General features: G+C 51.1%; 11 protein-coding genes across 11 annotated transcripts; 6 read left to right on the top strand and 5 right to left on the bottom strand.

Annotated features, from left to right (window-relative positions):
- Positions 1–133: 133 nt before the first annotated feature.
- On the bottom strand, positions 134–1,153 carry M438DRAFT_314040 (LUC7-domain-containing protein; the record flags this gene model as incomplete). Its single annotated transcript, XM_029902589.1, has 2 exons — positions 134–1,070; positions 1,126–1,153. 2 exons carry the CDS (start codon positions 1,151–1,153, stop codon positions 247–249), a joined length of 852 nt encoding a protein of 283 aa, XP_029763292.1. The 3' UTR covers positions 134–246.
- Positions 1,154–1,337: 184 nt separating this feature from the next.
- M438DRAFT_403668 (putative GPI transamidase component Gpi16) lies at positions 1,338–3,263 on the top strand. Its single transcript, XM_029909669.1, has one exon. The coding sequence runs from the start codon at positions 1,401–1,403 to the stop codon at positions 3,198–3,200; it is 1,800 nt and encodes a 599-aa protein (XP_029763291.1). The 5' UTR covers positions 1,338–1,400; the 3' UTR covers positions 3,201–3,263.
- A 104-nt stretch (positions 3,264–3,367) lies between these two features.
- On the bottom strand, positions 3,368–5,427 carry M438DRAFT_268967 (D-lactate dehydrogenase mitochondrial precursor; the record flags this gene model as incomplete). The annotated part of the gene is made up of 4 exons (XM_029900299.1): positions 3,368–4,532; positions 4,813–4,858; positions 4,909–5,101; positions 5,155–5,427. 4 exons carry the CDS (start codon positions 5,425–5,427, stop codon positions 3,368–3,370), a joined length of 1,677 nt encoding a protein of 558 aa, XP_029763290.1.
- Positions 5,428–7,431: 2,004 nt separating this feature from the next.
- Positions 7,432–7,768, top strand: M438DRAFT_245129 (uncharacterized protein; the record flags this gene model as incomplete). Its single annotated transcript, XM_029899580.1, has 2 exons — positions 7,432–7,485; positions 7,547–7,768. Coding segments are annotated over 2 exons (276 nt in total), but the record flags the coding sequence as incomplete, so codon positions are not given.
- Positions 7,769–8,048: 280 nt separating this feature from the next.
- On the bottom strand, positions 8,049–9,893 carry M438DRAFT_353149 (uncharacterized protein; the record flags this gene model as incomplete). The annotated part of the gene is made up of 2 exons (XM_029906848.1): positions 8,049–9,300; positions 9,352–9,893. The coding sequence occupies 2 exons, from the start codon at positions 9,891–9,893 to the stop codon at positions 8,049–8,051; spliced, it is 1,794 nt and encodes a 597-aa protein (XP_029763288.1).
- Positions 9,894–11,706: 1,813 nt separating this feature from the next.
- M438DRAFT_332905 (GPI2-domain-containing protein) lies at positions 11,707–13,207 on the top strand (the record flags this gene model as incomplete). The annotated part of the gene is made up of 3 exons (XM_029903552.1): positions 11,707–11,956; positions 12,018–12,762; positions 12,811–13,207. 3 exons carry the CDS (start codon positions 11,707–11,709, stop codon positions 13,205–13,207), a joined length of 1,392 nt encoding a protein of 463 aa, XP_029763287.1.
- Positions 13,208–13,254: 47 nt separating this feature from the next.
- M438DRAFT_353147 (uncharacterized protein) lies at positions 13,255–14,265 on the bottom strand (the record flags this gene model as incomplete). The annotated part of the gene is made up of 2 exons (XM_029906847.1): positions 13,255–13,605; positions 13,711–14,265. 2 exons carry the CDS (start codon positions 14,263–14,265, stop codon positions 13,255–13,257), a joined length of 906 nt encoding a protein of 301 aa, XP_029763286.1.
- Positions 14,266–15,284: 1,019 nt separating this feature from the next.
- On the top strand, positions 15,285–17,514 carry M438DRAFT_353146 (uncharacterized protein; the record flags this gene model as incomplete). The annotated part of the gene is made up of 2 exons (XM_029906846.1): positions 15,285–16,227; positions 16,274–17,514. The coding sequence occupies 2 exons, from the start codon at positions 15,285–15,287 to the stop codon at positions 17,512–17,514; spliced, it is 2,184 nt and encodes a 727-aa protein (XP_029763285.1).
- A 605-nt stretch (positions 17,515–18,119) lies between these two features.
- Positions 18,120–19,848, top strand: M438DRAFT_343485 (uncharacterized protein). Its single transcript, XM_029904994.1, has 6 exons — positions 18,120–18,312; positions 18,367–18,442; positions 18,495–18,504; positions 18,554–18,747; positions 18,797–19,570; positions 19,626–19,848. Exons 1-6 carry the CDS (start codon positions 18,130–18,132, stop codon positions 19,739–19,741), a joined length of 1,353 nt encoding a protein of 450 aa, XP_029763284.1. The 5' UTR covers positions 18,120–18,129; the 3' UTR covers positions 19,742–19,848.
- M438DRAFT_343483 (uncharacterized protein) lies at positions 19,448–20,597 on the bottom strand. Its single transcript, XM_029904993.1, has 3 exons — positions 20,556–20,597; positions 20,112–20,504; positions 19,448–20,054 (listed from the first exon to the last, which is right to left on the bottom strand). Exons 1-3 carry the CDS (start codon positions 20,569–20,571, stop codon positions 19,870–19,872), a joined length of 594 nt encoding a protein of 197 aa, XP_029763283.1. The 5' UTR covers positions 20,572–20,597; the 3' UTR covers positions 19,448–19,869.
- Positions 20,598–20,731: 134 nt separating this feature from the next.
- On the top strand, positions 20,732–23,883 carry M438DRAFT_343482 (DUF747-domain-containing protein). The gene has a single exon (XM_029904992.1). The coding sequence runs from the start codon at positions 20,782–20,784 to the stop codon at positions 23,473–23,475; it is 2,694 nt and encodes an 897-aa protein (XP_029763282.1). The 5' UTR covers positions 20,732–20,781; the 3' UTR covers positions 23,476–23,883.
- The last annotated feature ends 84 nt before the right edge of the window (positions 23,884–23,967 follow it).

The raw sequence follows: 23,967 nt of genomic DNA, 5'->3' as shown, positions 1-23,967 counted from the left end.
ATGACGCACGTGATTCATACAATAGCACTAGTGACGTTCATTAAACTTCCGGTTTCATGACTTGCAATAGCTTTCAGTATTCGTGCCTCTTCGGCAAAGGGGATATGTAAAAAGACAAATGACCGATCCAGCGCCTCGCTGCCATGCCTCATGCGGGTATTGCGCCATAAAAACAGACCAACCAAGCTGTATCCTCGTTTGCTGCATAGACGCCGCTTCTCCTTTCGTAGCCCAATAGATTCCTCATCACCATCTGCCACCACCTCTTCTTCCAAAGCCACCACCACCTCCGCCACGTCTACCGTATCCTCCGCTGCGACCGCCGTAATCTCTGTCGTCGTAGCCGCCTCTGGGACCAGAAGGCTCGTCGCGAATCGGCGGTTGTCTGCCTTGGAGGTCCTTTTGTAGTTGCTGGTATGTCTTGCGCATTTGAGCATAACCAAGATGCATCTTTCCAAAGAAGTGGTCTGCCAATCTGCGATCGTTGTCGAGTCGACTGAGGTATGCGCCGCACACATCGCAGACTTGCAACTTCTGGTGACCCGAGGGACCAGACGTGTCGGAAAGAGCCTTGAGCTCACGTTCGCGGTCTTCCTTCAATTGCTTTTGCTGTCGGATGCGGAAGTATTCTGTCACGGCCGTGTTGACACTACCCAACTCGCCCAGGATCTGAATCTCAATCAGACCGTCCTCGATATTGCGCGACAGTTCGCCAATCTGTTTCAGGAGAGCGTTCGTTTGGCGAATTTCGTCGGGGGTCTTTTCCAAGCGGCGCTGGGCACTGTCTATGCGGCGGTTGCAGTCATCGATGTATTTTTGCATGTCTCGCATGTAGTCGAACTCGAAACCCCATTTGCGCTTTTGTTGGTCGTCTGCGTTCTCGTACTCGGACTTCAAGGCTTCGCTGTGGGTCTTTGGACACAGGCCGAGATCTTGTTTGGTGTTGGTAAACAGGTCGTGAGGACAGGTGCCGACAAGGTAGGAGCGGCACACCTTTGGATCAGTGATGGAGAGTTGGGGAGCGCGCGATGCACCGGGGCCAGCCAGCAACTGCTCGCCCATGAGCTGCTCTGTAGAAACTTGTTAGCGACGTTCGTGCATAGGTCGTTTCATGTGAAAGCGTACCCAGCAGCTTTCTTTGCTCAGCGGCCATGGTGGAGAGGCGCTACGTCGCAAATATGTTCTTGCGGGAGAAGGTGCGATGTCTGGGACGAGGAAGCGATGCTGGAAGTAAATGCGCCGTATCGGTAGGTGATTGATGTCTGTATGAGTCGTGGATGGATGGAAAGCTTTCTTGCCAGCAAAAGCGGAAGAGTCGCACCTCCGCCGAACGTCTTCTTGGCACATATATGCTGCATTCAAGTACCCCTTAGATCTTCTGTTTACGCCATGCGGCCGCCATGCTCGTGATAGTCTTCGCCCTGTCGCTGCTGTGCCTGTTCGCACCATGGGCTGAAGGCCAGTACACCGAGCTGCTCCAACTGCACCCGCTCCCACAATCCCAGCTCCTGGCTGCCTTCAACTTCAAGGCCAACACCAGCCTGTCCGACTTCGATGCTCAAAACTACCGTCTGTTCCCGCGCTCTCTCGGTCAGATTCTACAACACACACATGCTCGAGAACTGCATCTTCGCTTTAGTCTTGGTCGGTGGGACTCTGAGAATTGGGGCCAAAGACCGCGAAATGGCCGCCGTGAAGGAGGCACAGGTGTCGAGCTGTGGGCCTGGGTCGAGGCAGACTCACATGAGCAGGCCAACGCTCGCTGGTTGACTCTGAGCAATGCTCTATCTGGTCTTTTCTGTGCTTCCATCAACTTCATCGACTCGACCAAGACAATCCGTCCAGCAATGACTTTCGACTCAGAGGGCTCTCACAAGAACGTGTCTGGACTACACCTGCTGCATGGTGCTCTACCTCATGAAGTTGTCTGTACCGAGAATCTGACTCCTTTTCTGAAACTTCTACCTTGCAAGGGAAAGGCTGGCATCTCTACTCTCTTGGACGGACACAAACTATTTGATGCCTCCTGGCAGACAATGGCCATCGATGTACGCCCGGTGTGCCCGCATGATGGAAGCGAATGCTTGTTGGAGATCGAGCAAACGGTGGACATGGTTCTCGACCTTGATCGCTCTATGCGACCTCCGAACGATCCTATCCCAAGGCCTCCACCAGTCGAAGAAATCGCCTGTGACACTGATAAATGGTACAACAGCCACGATAGCTGTTACCCGAAAGAACCCTCTACCGAGCGTGCCTGGACTCTAAGTAAAGTCTTTGGTCGTCCTATCCGCGGCTCTTGCCATGTCAACCATGGTGCCTCGCCCCAGTCTGTCGTTCTACACACTGCCGCTGGTCAAGATATTCAGGTTACTGCAGAGGAAGCCTACAATGAGCACAAGTCCGAGGATGGCCTTGTACAATATGTTCTGCCACAATCCGGCGATTTTGATATTGCTCTGGGTGAACAACCATTGATTTCGCCATCGACCCTGGAACAACCACGCCTTCATGCCGAGCGCACCATGGTTGGTTATGGCCAAGAACGAGGTGGCATGCGCGTTATCCTTACAAATCCCTCGACTAAAAATGCTGTCGATCTTGTGTACCTCGAGTCATTGCCGTGGTTCATGAAGCCATATCTTCACACTTTACACGCTTCGATCAACTCCGCACCTTCACCATCTTCTATCAAGCAGATTTTCTACAGACCTGCCATCGATCGCGCCAGGGGTACTCATCTTGAGCTGCGCCTTCATGTTCCTGCTGGCGCCTCCCTGGTACTGACCTATGACTTTGAGAAGGCCATCTTGCGATACACCGAATACCCTCCCGACGCGAATCGTGGTTTCGATGTCGCGCCCTCGATCGTCAAGCTGTTGTCTAACTCGACTAGTGGATCGGAGGATGCGGCTGTCTATCTACGTACCACTTCCATGCTCCTGCCTCTTCCAACTCCTGACTTCAGCATGCCTTACAACGTCATCATCTTGACCAGCACTGTCATGGCCATGGCATTCGGAAGTGTCTTCAATCTGCTGGTCCGTCGTTTTGTTGCTGCGGATGAAGTGGAACCTGCTGGTATTGTTGCACTAAAGGCAAAGGTTCAGGCTGTCCTTTTGAATTTCAAGCAAAAGTTGCAAAAGAACAAGGAGGTCAAGGCTGCCGATCAACAAGGCGAGACCAAAAAAGTTAGGTAGTTGGTTACTTCTCTCGGCCACAGTCCAAGTATATGAGGAAATGAATGCTTTCTGATCACTGAGATTTCTCTGTTCTTTGTGCATCTCGTGTCTGAACATGTTGTACATCATGTGGATACATTTAACAGCCTTCCGTTCGCTCTTTTGATCTCTTGTACCAAGGTTTCTCAAGTCCCCATAGGCTTGTCTTGTGCAGGATGGTCAAACACCTTGCCTGGGTTCATGAGCCAATGAGGATCAAGCGAGAGTTTGACCTTTTGCATCACGCCAATGGTGTCAAGTCCCAGCTCCTTGATCAGAGACTTCTTCTTTCCCAGTCCAATGCCGTGCTCACCAGTGCACGTTCCCTCCATCTCCAGGGCCCTGTCCACCATTCTTGTAACACACTCCTCAACCTTCTTCTTCTCTTCAGGGTCCTTGCCGTTGTACATGATACACTCATGAAAGTTGCCATCACCGACGTGTCCCAAGGCAGAAGAGAAAATACCCAGTTCGTCCATCTCGCGCTTCGATACCTCGATGATATCAGGTAACCTTGAAAGCGGCACAGCAACATCCGTAGACCAGACTTCCTCGTCTCCCTTCCTCAACGACAACATCGACCACAGAGATTCCTTCCTCGCAGACCATAACTTCTTTTGCTCGTCCGCATCGGCAGTAAACTCGAAGTCGATAGATTTGCACTGCTTTGAGAGATCCTTGACCAAGCCGACGTTCTCCTTGACGCCAGCCTTGGTACCTGAGAATTTGAAGAACATGGTCGGTACCTCGCGCCAGACCTTTTTGGTCGACTTCGACTTGTTGACCACACTCATTTGAACCTCATCCATAATTTCCATAGCACCAATTGGAACACCCGCTTTGATGATCTTCGAAGCCGCACTTGCCGCATCACGAATAGTCGGGAAAGTGACGACCGCCACACTAGTCTCTTGAGGGATAACTTGCAACTTGAGCGTGATTTCCGTGACGATACCCAGAGTGCCTTCTGAGCCGATGAACATGCCAGTGAGATTGTAGCCGGCGGATGATTTCCTGGGGCGACGTTTGGTCTTGATGATTGTGCCGTCTGCGAGGACTACGGTGAGGTTTAGGACGTTGTCTTTCATTGTGCCGTAGCGGACGGCGTTTGTGCCTGAACAGTTGGTTCCTGTCATGCCTCCTATCATCGCACTCGGTCCAGGGTCAACCGGGAAGAAGAGCCCAGAGTGGGAGATGTCTTCGTTGAGCTTCATCCAGCCGATTGCGGGTTGTACCACTACATCCAAATCGTCGTCGTGGAGGGCCAGAATTTTGTCCATGAAGGCGAAATCGATACAGAAGCCACCGTAGCTATGGTCAGTGTCAGTGCCAATGTTCATTTCGTACCTCCCCATATGCTTAGATCTGTCACGCATACAGCTGTAGAAATGCACAAAGTTTTCTGAACCAGGGTCAAGGTCCAGTGAGAGCATGCAATGAGCCCATCTCTGTGGACCCCTATGCTAGTCTCGAAACCATCCTACGTTTCTACAGGTCAGATGTCTCCAGCTGTGACCGTGGAGATGCTCAAAATTGACAGATCTTAGCACCCGGGAAGGCACTGAGAGTACCAGACTGTATCGTGACTTACGGAGCAGAGAAGTTGCCTTCCAAACTTGAGCCTCCAGAGTATGGGACTGTCCAGGAAACATGAGCATAATACGAGGCATAGCAATGATAAGCTTACCTATCGGGATCTTGCGCTTGTAGCAAATCTTTGCAATCTCGGACACCTCCTCAGTAGACTTTGGATATACAACTGCAATAGGAAGCACATCTACGTTGATCGTAGACCACTCAGAGTAGCCGTGGCGGTGTAATTCATCGTCGTCCGTGGTGATGGAATCTTCACCAAGCTTCGTCCTCACTTCTTCGATGGCCTGTACCAACATCAGAACCAATCCCTCACAAATTCAGAAACGTCAATAAATACCTTCTCCATCTCTGCTCTCTTAGCATAGACCGGCGGCTGATCCGCCTTTGCCGCATCTTTCTTGTAACTCGATCCAGCATCCCAGATTCCATACGTATATGCCAGCGCTCCAGTAAACGCACTCAATAACAAGACCTTGTTTGTCGTCCAGAACGCAGCCTGATTTACAGGTCCAGTATTCGTAGCATTGAATCGTTGTTGTTGGCGACCAAGTTGTGGCCGACAAGACACCGGCCGGCGGAGGCCCCGCAATGCGGAGGAGTTCAAGCGCATCTTCGTCGCCATGATTGTGTTGCCTTGAGAAGTAGAACACGACAAGCAGGCTTTTGGATTATGGTAGAGACTGGGTAAGGTGTTCTGATTGCTAAGCCTCCACGCAAACTGTTCAATAGGTAGTAAAGGATTGGAAGGAGGACAGCACGATATCCGAGGCCCGGAGCACGTAAGTGGTAGATATTGAGCCGTCGGCGTGAAGGCCGTCTCCTCACCCAGCAAGCAGCCAGCATCCTTTGATCGGCCCGCTATCTATCACTGTCCTTTCTCACCTGTCCCCCCCACTCCTTTTACAACCCCACCTTTGGTTTGGACCTTTTGCGACTTGCGTGGAAGAAGTTTATCCGCGTCGTGTTTGGCTGGCATCTCCGCTTTGTGAACGATGGCAGAGTCGTTGGAACAGGCCATGATTGTGCACCATTACTCAGAGCGAAGCGGGTCTTGGAAAGAGTAAAGCCTGTCTAAGAGACAATTGGTGATGGACAAAAGTAACGACTGAAGCTGATCCTTTTGTCGATTGAGCATGCAAGTCTGGTTGAAGCGAGCATTTGCGACCTTCAAGACTTGGTCTGGGAGATCGCGGTTGGTTGATACGTTTCTTATGTTCGCTGATCATTCGAAGATCGGGAGTCAAGCAGACACACAAGAAACTTTGCACGCTTCAGAGCAACGGTGGTGTTTTGTTTCTACCCGTTGCACAAGCGTTCGCCAGCTCCACGCGCCTTCCACCTCTCATACTCGAGTGCAACAGGGGAAACAAGATGCAATTTCGATATTCCCATGCAATAGATGCGTTCATTGCAGGGGTATCGATCATCTCGTTTACGTGGTTAAACGCTTTGCTAAGCCCTAGTCTCATCCTGCTAGTGCTGGTACGGAGGAGCCGCCATCCTTGTCCTGTCTCGGAACATGACTTCTCATCCCAGAAGTAGACGAACAACAGAGACCTTGGAATAAGGACAAGGGTGATATATTGGCCAAGATGTTCTTGGACCCACCCGTCTCTCGTCCAACATCAGGTGTCTTGCAACTGTTGGCAGAAAGGCAGGAGGGTTGAACAGACTTTAAGGGAACACGACACGAGTAGGACGGAAAAGTTCTCCGTGGCAAGATCTCGGGACAAAGGCTCACTTTTGTCTTGACTCTTGACAGCCTCCTAAAGTGATCAGGTAGCTTTAATGAAGGAGGCTCAACCGGAGGCTCAACCGCATGTGCCGCTTTCATGCACGCGTCAGTTCATGACCACCCCGCCGGATTCTCTGATCCTTTCCATTGTGCTGATGTCTATCACGCATACCTGTAGAGATGCGTGATGTTTCAAGAATCCTGTAACGGGCTTCAGATACCTATGGGCCTTCTTCACACGTTTCCAATGGCCCCAAATCTAGTCAGAAAGCAGTTGCGCGCGACAAAGTTCAGCATGCTTTGCGCTGAAAGTTACCTCAGCATGATGTACCCAAGTCGGGAAAATGCACAAAGAGGGGAAACGGACTCCCCTCCGCGTCATTTTGACTTCCCACCTTTCGTGTTTCTACGCCAAGTCATCGGCCTTGCTTCGCGTACATTTTAGCTGTGGAGACGGAGTCGAATCCGTATCTATTGCCTCGTTCCCGCTGCTCATCTGGGAATCTTGCCGCAAGCTTGCTGTCACACACACGTAGAAAAGGTAAAAAGCAGTCATTCTTCAGCGGAGGTCGGGTCCGCCACAGCGGACTCAGTGCCTGGACAAGGACCACCTACTGTACGGTGCTACCCTATATATATCTACCGAGGTGGTCGGAGTCGTCTCCCCTCTACTTTTCTGCCTATACATTGTTCTCCTGCTTGCCCTCGCTTTAACTGAGGTATTCTGTTACCATTTCTCTATCAATGGATATTGCAAACATGCTGCAGTACCCAGTCCAGGAAACTAGGACACCATCCCACAGCACCAGCGACTCAAGCACATCTATTTCGCCAGTGCTAGCACCGCGGCCAAATTCCGGTGTGGTAAAATCGAAACCGAGGCGAAGGCAGACCAAAGCCGCATGTATGGCATGTCGTCGAAGGAAATCAAAGGTTGGTCCGCCGTCTGTCCATGCATGCTATCCACTCCACGAATATTGACAGCCAATGACAGTGTGATGGGGGCCGACCTTCATGCAAAATTTGCAACGACAAAGCCATCTCATGCCAATACTCAGTCGAAGAAGGTGTGACCCAACAGCAAGCCACCAAAGAACAGCTCAAGTCATACAAAGATGTGCTGGCATTGCTACGAAACAGCTCATCGAGAGACTGTGATGCCATCATACACATCTTGAAGAGTATGGAGGATCTCAATGATGCCTGCAGGTTCATTCTCGATGCTCCAGTGCTGCTGCCAGGCAAATGAGCAGGGATCAGAGGACGGAGAGGTAAGTACAAAGAATTATATCAACGACGCGTGTTTATTGAGCCGCTGTTGGAGGTCTTGAAAGTGGGAGCGAAAGTCCTGTTGATTGTACACAGCCATCATTGAAAGAAACATCCTGCGCACTGGATAGGACTGTCTGTCAAAGTGTAGACTTTACATTTGATTGGATTCTAAACATTAAGTAGGAAGAGGTCCGAGAGAAGAGCGGGCTTTGATGACATGTGGCTTATGCCTTGCCAATCATACCGCTTCTGATGGTGAAGGCAGTACTGATCCGATGGTGTTTGCGAGTTGGGCTGATACTGCTTAATTCACGCCTTCCATGCGACTGCAACCCAGGAGCTGGAGATCCTGCAATGGTGTGTCTTTTTGTCGGGTCCTTTCTCTTGATAGTCTCATTGTTGTCAGGAAGTGGCCATTGTATCGGTGGCAGATCTTCTGAAAATTGAACTCCTGTCTCCTGTTCCAGGTTCTTCCGCCAGATCTCCACTTGCATGGTCCACCATCTTTCGAGCTTGCTCCTTCTCTTCTGTGTTTCTTCGTCCCAATCGCGTACCATGTCGTCGCACTCGCGTTGCAGACTTTCGAGCTCTTTCATCTGGCGTGATTCAAGTTCCGACAGCTCTTCCTCTTGCTTGACTAGTCGTTGGCTGATGCGTCTGCTTTGCTCACCCCTGAGTACACTGATAGCACCAGAGTGTTTGGCATCCATCTGGTCGCGTGCTCGTCTGGCTTTCGTAAGCTCGGCCAGATCTCTATCCGTAATGGCTCTGTCGTGGCGTTCACCACTTGTAGTTTCTCCTCGACAGTATGCTTCCATATGTTTGAGGGCGATCGCATTGTTCCTGGTCTCGATTTCATGTCCTTCGCGCATCTCGTGCTCGTCAACTACATGCTTGTCTTCGATGCGAGCGATAGCAGCGCTCTGCTTCTCGGCCAGCTGATCCTTTTGTCGGTCGAAATAAGGTAGTAGCTGTAGCTTACGCACAGCATACCCGTCGATCACACCCTGTCTCTTTCTCGCAGCCCAAGCTGTCAAGTTGTCGCGCTGCCGCTCTTGGTTTTGTCTGAGCTCCTTGAAGCCAGGCAGTTCCGTCGCAATTTCTAAATTTCTTTTTGTTTCCTCTGACGGTGAATGTTCTTGGGCTCCACATGTCGGAGATCTCGACTGGGATCGTGATTTCGGAAATGACGTAGGGTGCGATGTCGACTCATATATCGTAGGTGGTGTTGTAGTCGCTTCATCGTCCCAAGCAACCAGCATATTCATCAGAGCATCCTGCTCTTCTTGACTCATCACGCTTGCGACCAGACTACCCGGGATCGGACGCTTGCAGCATGTCGGTGGAATGTTCTCGTCGTTGAGCGAGTCTTTGATTATCTTGCGCAGGGCGAGTGTACAATAGCGATGTCCGCAAGACAGCGTGTGTAAGGTTCGGCGGTGTCGAGATCCACTTTGAGGGCAGTGAGGGCAATCACTGTGTATCTGATCAGACTTTGTCTTTTGTTGCTCTGAGGCATTTGCTTACTCTTTCTCTCTGGTTGAATCTCCCGAATCGGTTCTCCTTAACCTCAATCTGCTCAGTCCTCTTGTGATGATATGCCTTTTCGGTGACGACTCTCGTGAGCGAGACCATACGGAGGATAGTGAGAACGTGGAAGGAGATGGCGAGATGATGGGAGAGGTAGCGAAGTTGAAGGAAGAGCGACGGTAATCGAATCTGGCGTGGTTGACTATTGAATCATAATCCCGGATGGACACCGATGTGGCGGAACTGCGCCGCCCACGACCTGGTCGAGCCCTGGCGTGAGGACAGTCTCTTGATATCCGGGACGCGTCTGTGAAATCTGTAGAATGCGAGCCATGAGAGCCGGTGGAGATAGAGCGGCGAGGGTGTGTAGAGCTTGTAAGACTTGACGTCGCTTTCTGACCCTTGTCCTTCAAGGTGTTTTCGAGCGAAGCTATGTCAATGTCCAGGTGTTGTGCTTGATTTTTCAGATCTGTTTCAAAGTCTTCGACCGTTTGACCTTCGGCGAGCCGAAGAACTTCGCGAGCGAACTCGTCGTCCATTGATACTGCTTTCGTGCTCGAGTATCAAATGTCGCCTCGATGAATCCAGCTTTGTTTGGTGTCGAGAGACGCATGAGAAAGGTTGGTTCCAAGATTGGCGAGGAGAGGACAAGGGCAGGTGCAACAAACAACTGCCGAGGCCTCGTACTAGTAGTCGTCCAGGTACCAATGTGTTGTAGCGGTCTGTGTCGGAAATCCCAGCTTGAACTCCGCAATAACCCGGGTGTCAATACCGGACTTTACTAACTCACCACCGTAGGGTGATTGTCTGTCGCGGATTGAGAACAGGGCAGGAGTATGGATTGAGTATGGTCGAGAATCTAACGGGACGGCGAACAAGAAGATAGAGAAGAAAAGAGAAAGTCAACGTCAGTGATGAATGGGATCATCCAGCAGACCGCTGCGCAAGAGCTGCATGACGTTCCCCTACCAAGGGTTAAAACAACCGTCTTCTTCGCCGCTACAAGCCCGAGATCTCTATCCGGCTCCTGCTTGGTAATTCAACTGGAGAATCTCGTTTCCTGAAGGCTCGTGCCCTTCGTACCGGTTTGCACTTTGCTCTGCTATGTCTTGTGACTTGTCCTCGAGCTCGAGTCAGTAGTGTTTTGGAGCGCGAAACACTAGCACCGCAAAATCGGCATCAATGCGATTGCGGGGCCTGTCAATGCATCCGGGTTCACCGAAACTTTGAGCTTGCAGCCACCGTGAGCCTCTGAATTGCTTGTCGATCAGCGGTCAAGAATTGTCTGCTTGACTCGAAAGGACTTGACAGAGCATCTGATGCTTTTGCGAACCGCATGCCGAGGGCTACTGGACGAACAGGCAGGAATGAAAGTATTTTAGACGAGACGCAAGCGAGACTTGAGGGCTGACAGCTTGACATGAACGCTCATCTTCCTCCGTAGTGCCTTGGCCGGCAAATCTTGACGCCACAAGCCACTGCCTATGGCATGTATGAGATTGCTTGAACAGAGTCATGATGGCTTGCATACGAATAGTCAGGTCGTTAGGCGATGTGGTGCCTACTGACTGTTAGAATACCGTAGAGTCGATTGCCGCGTTTACGAGCGAGTCACTGAACGGTCAGAGATCAGCTGCGACTTGAAAAGGTGGCAGTTTATCCTTCGGACTCAAATTCTACCTGATGATAGTCTTCGTGATATTCCCGTCAAGTTGGATGACAATATATGTGCTGCATGTTATTGGGCCTTGGTGTCTTAAGCAATAAGTTACTCTGAGACATGAATCGAACAACGTGGGTGTGAATTCTCGCGATGCTGGCGGTTTCTGGAAGGCGAGGAACAACAGTTCGTAAAGCACACGGTCCTTTCTAGGGCTGGAGCGTTGGTCCTGGAATGTCGGGACAATTACACGATTATAGCATTTGAGTCAGGGCTGGTGAGTTCAAAAACACAAGATGTCGAGTTAGAGATTTGCACTCGTCTTCGTAGCGTTGTATGTCTTGTCGGTCCAATCCCTGTAGCATGTGCCCATCTGTTCCGTAGGTCAAGAATGAAGATCGACTGGTTTACGGCTCGCCTCACGTTGCTGCTGCTGTGCTGTACTGGCGGCTGGCGGGCCTGTCGATCAAGCATGTTTGAAAGATTGTAGTTCACGACTGAAGCAGATGTCTCAGGCTGATACCGAGACACAGCGATCGTTCTTTCCCTCTGATTCAAAAAGTTGGAAGCGACGGAAGAGGGTCCGACGATCAGATGGGACTGATGTTGGCAACGTTGGCAACGCCGCAAACGAAACGCGAAAGCGCGTCAGCTTCGAGGCTGCGAGCGATCCAAAAGATGCACCTTCCATCATGCCGCCATTCGAGGCCCCTGTCAGTGCATCTGCTTCGGACGCAAGCATATCCAGAGGGGGTACTGCTAGATCAGCTTCGTCACATTTGAGGCCGGAAGATGCATTTCTAGCCTATTCTCCGCCATACCGATCGACCAGCAAGGGCGGCGCATCCGAAAACAGGAGGAAAAGAGACAGCCATAGCAGTCGCAACGCCAGTCGGAGGAGGCCACGAACGTGGAAAAAGCTGCTCTGGGTGAAACAAGCATGTATGAGGCGCACGGTAGCAAGAGATGTGGTATACAAAAGTGCAAACACTGAGTCCTCCAGATCCCGACAACTACACAGATGAAGAGACCTTCCTAGACCACCTACAGCGCAATCCACGACTTCGTCCCTATGATTTCTGGCCGCTCGTTGCCGATTCGACCGTCATCGTACAGCACATAGGTTCTGTCATCATCTTCGTCTGCTGCTTCATTGGCATCTTCCAAAGGCGTGTTTCACCTGTATCTGTTGTTAGCTGGGCCTCGTTCGGCACCGTTCTAGGATGGGTCGTTCGTGACTACTGGGTCGGACAAGAGGAGGCTGAGCAGGCTAGGCAGGCTGCTCTTGCAGAGGCTGTTGCTTCATCCAAAGCCATCGTTGACAGCCAGCGCCCCCAAGAAGGACCTTTGTCTCCGGCAGACCCTGCTTCGGCCATGTCAGATACTGCTAAGCTGGGCTTGGGCATCTCGAGCGTTGGGGTCTCACGTCCACTATCGGTCGTTTCGACAAACGAGAGCTTAGCATCTACCGCACCCAGCACTGGTCACCCCAATGGTGCAGCCACATTTGCAAGCTACAGCTACTATCCCCCTTATGAGAGCCATACATCCTCCTTGTCCGCCCGTAACCAAGAAAGGCTCGCGACTGCCAAATCCGCATTGTTGATCTACTGTGCTCTACTAGGTTTGAGTCCTATTCTAAAATCCTTGACCCTGTCAACGTCCGAAGACTCCATTTGGGCAATGAGTTCATGGCTGCTGATCATCAACATCTTCACATTCGACTATGGTGCTGGCGCTGAAGCAAAGTAGGCAACACGACTTCCTGTCAAGCTCTTGACTAATTTATTTCTTAGGTTTCCTGCTTCGCTCTCGACTAATGCAGCTCTTATGGCCTCTACGGTCTTAGCTTCACGTCTTCCGTCCACAACCCACGTCTTCAGCCTGACTCTGTTCAGTATTGAAGTCTTTGGGCTGTTTCCTGTTTTCAGACGACATGTCCGACACGTATCCTGGACAGGACATCTAATGTTGACGGCATTGATTATCCTTGGTGCGGGAGGTGGACTCTGCGTCACCATCACGGGAGGTGGCTGGAAAGCTGGAGTAATCGGTGCCTTTCTCGGAGGAATTCTCACGTGTCTTGCAATGGGAATCACCAGCTGGTGGCTCATCGGCTTACAAAGATATAAGAACGAAATCCATGGTCCTTGGGATCCAGCACGCCCTATCATACGACGCCACTGGGACTGAGAGCTAGAGAAATGAAACTGGTTTGCTCTATCATCATCTATCCTAGTCTATACCAAGACCTCAGGCGCTCTGCCCCAGATGGCATCACCGATAGACATAGATGCCTTTCGCCTCTTGATTGACTCAACCTGATTCTCCTTGAAGTCGAGGAACTCATTCCATAACATCCTCCCGTCGTACAAGAGATGCAGATCACTACCGGTCAACGGCATAATCTTGTGTGCTTCGTCGACACGCACTGTCAGCAGTGTGACGCCTCCTTCAACGACGTGCCACTCAAGAAGCTTGACTTCGTTCTCTTTCGGCTCGCGTATGGCATGTCCAAGCAAGTCGACAAGTGCAGACTCGTCTTTGTCGAATGCAGGCGATACCCACAGTCCCAGACTCCATGGCACTGGCTGGGATCTCCAGGAGCTACTGTCTAGACATTTACCCTTGAGTATGAAGGAGTCTAGGCCTCGAATACTTCGGAGCAACGATTGCAGGTATCTCCATCCACTCACTCGAGCACCGGCATAGTTGGGTTGCCAAGTGGTCAGGTCAATACATATTGAGCGCAGGTGCGGGATATCGTTTTTGAGTGTGCTGAGATCCGCACACCAGGCGCCCATCATGTGTGCTCCTTGAACACAACAGAAGTAATGAACCCATTCGTTGGCAATGGTCGTGCTCTCCTCGCTCTGAGAAGCTGGATCTCCAGATGCTGCTTCTCTGAGATCAATGGTGATGTGGTCGACGTTGCTTCTCTGTGACAACGACAGTCTCGAGAAGAACGCTTGGATGTGAGCAATCCTTGTGAACACAAAGTCGCCTTTCTTCAGCAGCGTGGACTCGTTTGCTTCGAGATAGACGGCGCGGCAAGTCCGCAGCAAGGTGACACCTAGGCTGGGTACTTGTTGATGTTTTGGTCCGGTGGTAGTATCCCAGCTAGGATTGACAATAGGGGCAGACGGTGTGATGACAAGGTCATAAATCCAGTTCCTTAATTCGCCGGGTAGTCTGAAAAGAGGAGAGTTTGCCTGAGGCAGAATTCTATCCTCATCTCTGATGTCGTTCATGGTGGTCTAGTACTGTAGAATCTATAGGAAATGAAGTGTAGACTCGAAAGTTCGTAGACAGAGACAGCAAAGGTTTAAGAAGGAGAGATGCTCGGTCAATTGGCTTGGGAGCGGTTCCTTGATGTACTTCTCAGCTCATCTCATAGGCGCTCGACCCCGCCAAACAGCAATACCCTGATGGTCACGGGCTGTTGCATGATAGCCGAGTGACTCCTCTTCGCCCAAGTCGGCATTCAATCGGCGGCCTGAAACCTTGATATGCACAGCTTCTCAGCGCTACGAGATCCTTCAACGTATCCAGGGCACATGTCTCGGGTTCCCACTTTGGTATATGGTTGATCATGCAGTGAGCATGACCAGCTCGGGATATTTTACCCCGCTGCCGACGAGTCTCGCGTGTACGGAGCCTCGCGTGTACGGACCACGCCAAGCCTCGAGCGCATCACGCGTCGTCAACACCTCCATTCTGTCAACATCGCCGTCGCCGTCGCCCTTTTCAAATATCCATCACCGACTACGTTCATTCTTCAATCCGCCTTCTCGCAAGACGACCCGGGCGCGTTTTCGCTCTACTTTGTGTGCGGTCCGAGCTTGATCTCCGGTCGTGTGACAACGAAGGACTAGACATTGTGACTTCCGTAGCAGAGTCTTCGCGGGACCCTATTGTTCTCGCTTTTGAAGTCAGGCATTTTGCAGGTCTTCTTCTTGCTGGACGTAGGCGCGTTCCCGCTCTACTCTGTGTGCGGTCCAGGTCCAGTCTTCGTTTTGCGTGAGCACGATCACGGGTCAGGCTTCGTGAGTTTCCGCAGCAAAGTTCTTGCGGAACCTCATCTCGTCGAGAAATCGCTATCGGCTTTGCTGAAGTCAGGGCTACTTCTGAGCGTACGATCTCACAAAGCCCGGGTGGGTGGGATCCAAGACTTTTCACTAGTTTTGGGGTATCAATTTGTGTGCGTATAGCTTTTAATGACCTGCTGATTTGAATTCTTCCAACCTAGCGAGCGCCTGCTTCGCCCTGTATGGAGCCTCCTACCAGCATCGCTTTCAGCCACGAGCCTGAATGGATATGCAAAGAGCCGGCTCTGGTCACCTGGAACGATAACGATCGCTTGGAATTATCTTCAATTGGACTGCCATGTCCTACCGGCAAAGCCACTCAGATTACTCTCTGGGTCGGAAAACATCCAACGAATGGACTCTGTATCGTGCTACAATTACGTATCACTGCTCGGTTCTCGAAACGTCGAAGAGTCCTTGACTACTATTTACCATTGCCCCCACCGACTGGGGATATCTCTGTCATGAAGGTAGATGATGCGTCGCAAAATCTCAAAGGGTGTTTGGAAGACGCATATGGGAAGTCATCTACCAAGAAATGCATCCGTGTCTCATTCCAGCTTTCTGGGCTAGGTCGTGTTCTGATGCCTATCGTACCCGATAATGCGCGCTGTTTTGAAGGTACACCTTTCCATCTCTTGACCCAGTTTCGCTCGCTCTCGCACACAAGCCAACTTGATGTATATGTTGCATACAGCTCTTATGCTCAGCATGCCTTGATAAACCTAGAGCCACCACTCAAGAATTTTCTAGCATGCACTGAACACATTGATCTTCCTCGGTCTTATGGGGGAAACGGAGGTGTGTTCGATGATTGGCGGCAACTTGGTGACAAGTCTCCAAATTCCTTCTCGGACGCTCAACAGCCGTGGTTAGGTCAGGGTAAAGATCAAGAGCATACCCAACCAGGTGTTGACACCTCACCACGCGTCGAGACCCATCGATCGCTGTCCGCCGAAGCTTATGAAGTGCCAGAGCATGGTCCCCCTGCAGATGTGCAAGAGATGTACTCGCCGCCTCCGTATTCTCCGACGAGGCAGTCTATCCGAACTTCCGTTAGACCAGAACCGCTACGTTTTTCCAAGCTTCAGTCTGAATTACCTGGCTATCTTAAGCGATCTCGTGGTAAGTTTCAGATCTTCAGCCGTAATGTGTGCTCGACTCAACGTAGGTTTAGATTCAGATAGTCCCGGGGGCGACGAACCATGCGCCAAATCAGCGAAATCCGATCGCATAGAATTATTTTCATCAACTATCATTGACGCCTCGAACGTCGTGAATCACAAACGATCACCTCAAGTGCAGAGAGTATGCTCCTACTCACCTACTGTGGCCAACACTCCAAGCACTGTAGAAGAGCCGCAGCTATTTCCTCCCGAGTACACGACACCGACTCGCCGCGAATATCATACCACTAACTCATCTCCCGTCCAGGGCTTGTTTTCTTCTCGCCACACCACTTCTCATAGCCGAACCGGACGGAGTGCTGCCATAAAAGAGCGTGACTCAGCTACCGGTCACACGCTTGACTTCAATCGTGGAAGTCTTGCCTCCTTAAATAACACGGACTCAAGCAGTCCTGAAACGCCCCGGATCACACCGACGGTGTTCACAAGAAGGCTCGAATTTCTCTCTGTTCCGGTTGACGCAGAAGACATAGTATCGAAACTGGAGCATGAGCAATCACTAGAGAAGAACACAGGCAGTTTCGTCTCGACTCAGAGATCTTTAGATCACGTCTCGCCAACAAGAACCGACCATCCATTGAACAAAGCACTCAAAGCACTTGTTGCTGCACAGCTACCGCCTTTGACCACACAAGCTCTGCAACGCCTCATGGACGATCTCTTAGAATCAGTAGACTACAGCTACAAAGTGGCAGAACTAGGGCTACAAGAAACATCGGACGAGTTCAAGGTTGAGCTACAACTAGAAAAGGACAAAGGTGTTGAAGAAATCACTGAGCATGCTGAAGAGATCCTCGCTGGCGTCAAGGGTCAGATGGAAGATTTGGCAAGTGGCCATCTGGTTTCCTTCGAGGACATGCTGCAGAAAACCAACGGCCAATTGCAGCAGATTTTCAAGGCTTTCTTGGGAGGGCTGGTCAAAGCCATGGCGATGGGTAAGGACTGCCTTGATAGACGAGCGGCGGAAGACACAAAAGTGGATGCACCTCTTGTTCGACATCAGAGACCTGCCTGTGAGAACCTTCAGCCCATAAGCATGCCGGACTCATCACCAGTCGCTGCCACAAAGTTATTCCTGCAAGAATTCGGTAATCTTCGAGCGGCCGCGAAGGTGAAGGTGTTAGAGAGACTTACGAGTCAGAGCACGGCAGAGATCTTCCTGACCGTGGATAGAGAGCTTCGTGAGGCTTGGGTCGCTAGCTGGACCGGTGAAATCGCATCGTAGATCTGACAATGTCTTCGACCAGAGATTGAATGTTCTTTCGATGCCTTGAATGAGCGGATAATATATACGGCTATCTGTTGCGCTTTCCAGTTATCTTTGTATAGCCATCCATCTACTAGGTATAACTTCCTCTTTACGTTTTTAAGATATTATCTTCCATTGTGCCGGAGCAGTTGGTTTCTGTCATGCCTCCTACTATTGCTCGGGGTCCCGGGCCATACTGAAGAAGGGCCCTGAGAGAGAGAACTCTTGGTGGAGTTTCGTTCAGCCGAGTGCTGTTTGTATCGTGATGTCTACTCCTCGAATATCTGAACGGTTAGGATTCGCGATCAGAGGTCGAGCTGTAGCATTTTACCAAGTCACTTTGTCGGCGGCGCGACCCTGACGAAGCATATCACAGTTCCAGCCCATCTGATGTCCAGCTCACCAAGGGTCAGAGAGCGCATATTGTGATTACTCTCATGCGACCTAATCATCAGCGCACATATATCGGAAGTGTCTGTGTTGTGAGACTTTCACCAGTCAATATCACGTGCTCATTGCCGATGTTGTGCATCTCGAATCCATACCACAAGCCTTCGCTCTCCCTTTCTTGCACACCACATCACTTACATCATGTCAAGTATCGAAGACACAAAGCAACTATCTCTGCGGACCGGACAGACCTCAAATAATGCTCTAGGTATCAACGCTCCGCCGTCACCGGCATACAAGTCCGCACCAGCGGACTCATCCGTGCACTACACTTGCTTTATCCGGCTGCCATTTGCCAGAGGAGATTTTGTAGACCCACCGCAGGTAAGACTTTTGAATTTGTAACATAAGAAAAGCCTTTGTCCTGATGTTACAAAGGTCGACTGGAACTCGACAAAAGATCGCGCATTATGGAAGATCATCTCCAAGGCTTCCAATAGCAAAGAGCTGGATTGTAAGTACAGACTTCACCTCGAATTGTTGACATCAAGCTGACATCTCAACAGGGGAAGACTTGTAAGGCTCGTTGTCAGAACATCACTGCCCATAGCTAAATCAGTCTCAGGTCTGCTCGGTTCGATGTTTCGCTGGCTTTTCTACTACAGCAAGCAGCATGGCTTTATGAGCGCCACTTTGCACAGATGAAGGCGCAGATGAAGAAGCTCAGCCCATCAGCCTGCCCTTCGCCTCTTCCGCCTGATTCTACAGGTAACGTCGCGGTGAACAGTAACGCGACGGCTTTCCAAATTGGCAGTCAAGGTACAACAAGTGCAAGTGACTTGATGAGAAACCGCTAATCAAGGCACAGGTCCAAGAGCACCCTCTGCTCTTTCGGCACGTATCAGAGACAGCCCTACTCCAACCATGGGATCTCGAGGCTCTGGACTGTTTCGTCAACCTGCTGTGTTGCCTTCACTATCTACCACTAATCAACCACTGAAGACGGAAAGTCTCTCTCGTACGCCATCTACAAGAACACTGACCCAAAGCCGTACCGGACCGCCTGCAAGTCCGGCACAACCAAGCAACAGAGCCTTCAACACAGCTTTTGGCAATCACAGAAAGCCTGTATCACCTCAACGCGAGATTTCGGAGCCCGACTCAGATCCACTTCAGGAGTCAGATTCAGACTCCTCTTCTGATGGAGAGTCTCAAAGCATGGCACGCAGCCAAGCCTTCAGACGCCCGGCTAACTACAACAACAAGAACAAGTATGGCTACGATGATGATGACGAGGATGAGGACGGCGAGTCATCTGGTGGCTTTCTGCCGTTCGCTACTACTGCTACTGGAAGTGCCGATCCGGCTGCAACACTGAAGTCGCCTGTCAAACGTGCTTACGAGCAGAGGCCAATCGCACCCGACTCTTCGGCGTCCTCAGCCAGTTCTGCGGCACCTCCTCGTGCGGCTACTGGTACTGGTAAGCAGAGGGAAGTCAATCGTGGAGATTACGCACAGGCTCCCCCTGCGAGTGCATTGAGTCCGAGACAACGAGAAGAACTTTCCAAACTCAGCCCAAGGGTCCGCAAGGAGGGCAGCGAGGGAACACCGAGTATGGGCAGCTCATTTAGTGATCTTGACGGTAGGTGATTGCAGGCTCATGTTGTGACAGATTTTGATACTGACATGGAATTCAGATGCCAGCATTTCTCAGTCAGCCATAGAGGAGGCATTCATGAGCCATATGCAGCATGGTTCAACAACGAGCAGGATGAGCTCGATCAGCCAAGCACTGAGGAGCAAGTATTTGTAGAGACGCAGGTATTGATGGGAAAGGTTCATGGGTATATTGCAATCATCATATCTGCTGTTTCAAGCAGAGCAAAGCGTATGTTCCAAGTGATGCGACGCAGAATGCCAAGCAAAATCGCTAGTGTGAGATCATGCGTACATGTCGTCGTACTCTCCGTCTTCCTCATCCGGAGGTGGTGTAGGTGCCCTCTTCTTGACCAACTCTTTTCTGTCGAGAGGGCAGGTGGGGTTGAGCTTGAGCCAGGGTGTGATGCATTCGAGGTCGAAGAGGTGATCCTTGTGGCAGGGAAGTTGGACAACGAGCGGGTGCGAGTCTAACAGACTCTGTCAGTACAATGCGACGAGGGCGTTCAAGCAGGGACTAGTCTCACCGTCAAGGAAAGGGTTGCCGCAGATGGGGCAGTCCTTGTCCTTCAGACTCGTCTTTGGTACTCTGTCTAGCTGTGCGAGGAAGTCGTCCGACACACCCTTGACCTCCCTCGGAGGGTTCTCAGACTCTTGCATCAACTGTTCAATCATGCGACCTAGTAATTGATCCGTGCCGTCTTGCGACTCGCCGTGGCCACCACCTTGCATCATAGAAAAGGCATTTGCGAGATTGCGGAAGGCGGCTGAGACGTCACCGGGTAGAGGGAGAGAGTGGGCGTTCTGAGGATGGCGATCTCCACTGGTATCAACGAGGTCGAGTGTGGTGAAGAATGTGGATAGATCGGGGCGGCGGGGCGGTGCCTCGTTCTTCTTCTCCTCCTTGATGTTGTGTTCAACTGGGCCTTGTCAGTCGTGCGATTACATGTCAAGTAGTCGCATAGACTCACCCTCGTAGCCGGACATGATTGCGCAATATTCAGAAGGTGGTTGGTTGCTAACGAAGTCAGAAGGAGTGAGGGCAATGTCGAAGCTGTATACGGCGTTTATAGGCTAAGTCCGTAGGCAGGCACAGACACGCGTTATTACAAGGCTCGTTGATCTCTCTTTCCGACTACATTGATGGCTGGACCATCTTAAACCTTGCAAAAGAAGGATGCAGATTTCACGATAGCAATGAAAGAGAGTACGCCCGATGGTGCCGAGACTGTCGCATCCCAGGACCAACTCCCTACGCCAGCCTTGTCGCCCATCACCGAACATGGCACAAGTCCACCTACCATCGACGTGGATGGTTGCGCCGAACTGACGAGCCCGCGTCTCGACAGTCTTACAGAGGAAGGGACCAGTCCCGCAGGTACACCCACGATAGGATCGCACCTTCTTGCAACAAAGAGCAGCAATGGAAAACTGGTGCAGCCATCTCCCACGCTCAAGCTGTCACCCGCCCAGATGCAGGACTTGATTTCGTCGCCCGACTCGCTGCCTCTTCGTGCTGTCTCTATCTCGACAGACGACATTCCTTCTTTGTCCGCCGACGACGGCAGCCCAAGGACGAATGGCCTAGGTATCTCGGCTCCCGACTCAGTCTCGACCCAAGAAGCCACAACCCTGCCTTCACACAACACCAGCCGTCCCCCTCCGACCGCCTCGAGACCTGCTGTCAGTGGCCGTTCAAACTCGACTCCAGTCATCAAGCGCAAGGCCTCTTCCGCACAAATCCCGAGGAACCCTAACGACAACAGAGATGCTTCGAAACCAAGACGTCCTACCTTGAATCTCAAAGGCTCTGAATACCAAGATGGTCCTGAAGCGCTCAAGCCGTCGCCTATACCTGACTCTTTCCCGTCACCGATACCTGCTGCCATACCCGTGCCTCCACTGTCCTTACCCACCTATCTCCAACTCGAACTTTCCTCTGAGCGTCCCTCGGCCCTCTACATACACCGTTCTGCGAGCAGCGACTTCCCATACGAGTCTTCAAAAGTCAAATTTGAGCGTCTATACAACTTCTTGACACTGCCGCCTCAGTTGGAGCAAACCCTTGTCTTCGGTGCTCTGGCCTGTTTGGACGCCTGGCTATACACTTTCACCATCCTACCCCTGAGGTTCCTGAAAGCCGTGGCTGTCTTGTTGAAGTGGTGGTTTCAGAGCCTTGTCAAGGAGTTTAAAGATATTGGCTCATTCATATATACCGGTTTGGGACGTGTCTGGCATCGTAGAAAGCAGCCACCTTCCGCCAATCCCTCACGCCGAAGCTCCCTCAGCTCGCCAATGATTGGCCCTACTCCTGCAGTCTCTTCACCTCTCGTCGATGGCCAGAATGATACGAGTTCAACACGCTTTCAACAGCTTCCGTCCAAACTCAAGATACCCAATCCACTGTACCGTCACAGACGTTCCAAATCTACACCTTCGGCTCTGCTTCCAAATCACAAAGCTGACATCCTACATGGCTTGTTGATCATAATTAGCTGCATGATTCTTGTGCAATTTGATGCTAGTCGTATGTATCACAAGATCCGTGGACAGGCTGCCATCAAGCTTTATGTCATCTACAACGTCCTTGAGGTTTTCGATCGTCTCTTGTCGGCCATAGGCCAGGACATCATCGAATGTCTATTTTCCAAGGAGACACTCGAGCGCAAACCCAATGGTCGTAGCAAGATCCTTCTTCCTCTGGGCATGTTCATACTTGCACTGGTCTACAACGTTGCCCACGCCGCTATGCTCTTCTACCAAGTCATCGCGCTCAACGTCGCTGTCAATTCTTACTCAAACGCCCTACTTACGCTCCTCATGTCCAACCAGTTTGTTGAGATCAAAGGAACTGTCTTCAAGAAGTTTGAGAAGGAGAACTTGTTCCAGCTGACTTGCGCAGACGTCGTTGAGAGATTCCAGCTTTGGTTGATGCTCCTCATCATCGCTCTGCGTAATATTGTCGAAGTTGGAGGACTGAATATGGGCTCTGGATCAACAACCAACTTCAGCCCAAACTCGACAGCATCGCCTGTGCAAAGTACGAGTATCCTGCCGCAAGCCTTCAACATGTTTCCAACAGGGTTTGGCCAGATCTTTGGCCCCTTTGTCACTGTGATTGGCAGCGAGATGATCGTTGACTGGGTCAAGCATGCCTATATTTCCAAGTTCAACAACATCAAGCCGAGTCTATACGGTCGCTTCCTAGATGTTCTGACCAAAGACTACTACTCACACGCCTTTGCTGATCAGAACTTGACCAAGCGACTTGGTCTTCCAGTCTTGCCTCTTTCGTGCCTGTTCATCCGCGCTTCAGTTCAGACTTACCACATGCTTATTGCCACACATATGCCATTGCCTATGCCTTCGACTGCCACGGCAATTGCTTTGGAGTCGGCTTCTGGAGAGACGTCACCATCGACCACGGCTGCACTTGCGCACATTGACCAGATCTTCAGACGCGCGTTGGGCAGATCGTCTTTCGGAGCGGGCGCCGATGCCATCACCGGTGCTAACTCGTGGCGTTTTTGGACGCTCGACGACGCCATTGCCTTAGGCACTATGCTCGTGTTTTTCCTGATCATATACCTGATTTTGCTTGCTCTGAAGCTCTTACTCGGCATGCTTCTACTTAGCTTTGCCCGCACACGCTACCGCAAGATGAAGGCGCAGGAGCACAAGAAGCAGAGTTTCGACACTCAAGGCCGCAGAGTTGGCGGCTGGGGAGCCGTAGAAGTGGATGAAGATAAGCGTAGGTGGATTTACGAAGACGACCCGGACGGCTTGAGAAACTTGAGGGAGAGAGATGCCAAAGGCAAAGAAAAGGCCAAAGGAGAATTGAAGCTCGACGGCGTAGATAGATACATGATGGCGGCGAAGAGGATATGGTAAAAGTAACCACTCAGAATCACGAGAAGAATCAATTGAATCCTTCAACCTCAATTCAATACTAGCAACGAAGCCAAAAGAGCAGGTAGAGATTGGGATGGAAGACCTTGAGCAGCAGATGGAAGACGAAGATGTGGCGGCCGCAGAGACTCATCTTCGGAAAGAAGGTAATGGTTGTTGGAATGTAACAAAAAGAGGTGAGGTGAGGGTCTGCTGGGGTTGGAGGATGATAGGCCATCGATTATGCCATCCAAGAAGAACTCGTCCAGTCGAGGGAAGCTCGTCAAGAAGCAGCTCATTGGAATTATTTAGAGACCGTGATGCAAACCTGGGACAGGGAAATCAATCCATAGCATCATCAGCATAGTCGGTACGAAGGCAGGCACACCAGTATACTTTGAGATTAACACCTTTGCATCTTCCCTTCACATGGCGCCAACTGTAGCTTAATTCTTTGTTCCAATCGTGATGTCTGTTGTATTCGTTGCTATGCCA

Source organism: Aureobasidium pullulans (genome assembly GCF_000721785.1).
Source record: "Aureobasidium pullulans EXF-150 unplaced genomic scaffold scaffold_4, whole genome shotgun sequence".
Taxonomy (NCBI): domain Eukaryota; kingdom Fungi; phylum Ascomycota; class Dothideomycetes; order Dothideales; family Saccotheciaceae; genus Aureobasidium; species Aureobasidium pullulans.
The sequence above is the reverse complement of the archived record's forward strand: the minus strand, read 5'-3'. Positions and strand labels throughout refer to the sequence as shown.

Coding starts and splice junctions, on each gene's coding strand:
- M438DRAFT_403668 (XM_029909669.1), top strand. CDS start 1,401: ATGCTCGTGATAGTCTTCGCCCTGTCGCTGCTGTGCCTGTTCGCACCA.
- M438DRAFT_343485 (XM_029904994.1), top strand. CDS start 18,130: ATGTCAAGTATCGAAGACACAAAGCAACTATCTCTGCGGACCGGACAG. Junction 18,313..18,366: donor ATTTTGTAGACCCACCGCAG/GTAAGACTTTTG, acceptor GATGTTACAAAG/GTCGACTGGAACTCGACAAA. Junction 19,571..19,625: donor CTCATTTAGTGATCTTGACG/GTAGGTGATTGC, acceptor CATGGAATTCAG/ATGCCAGCATTTCTCAGTCA.
- M438DRAFT_343483 (XM_029904993.1), bottom strand. Junction 20,055..20,111: donor CGGCAACCCTTTCCTTGACG/GTGAGACTAGTC, acceptor AGAGTCTGTTAG/ACTCGCACCCGCTCGTTGTC.
- M438DRAFT_343482 (XM_029904992.1), top strand. CDS start 20,782: ATGAAAGAGAGTACGCCCGATGGTGCCGAGACTGTCGCATCCCAGGAC.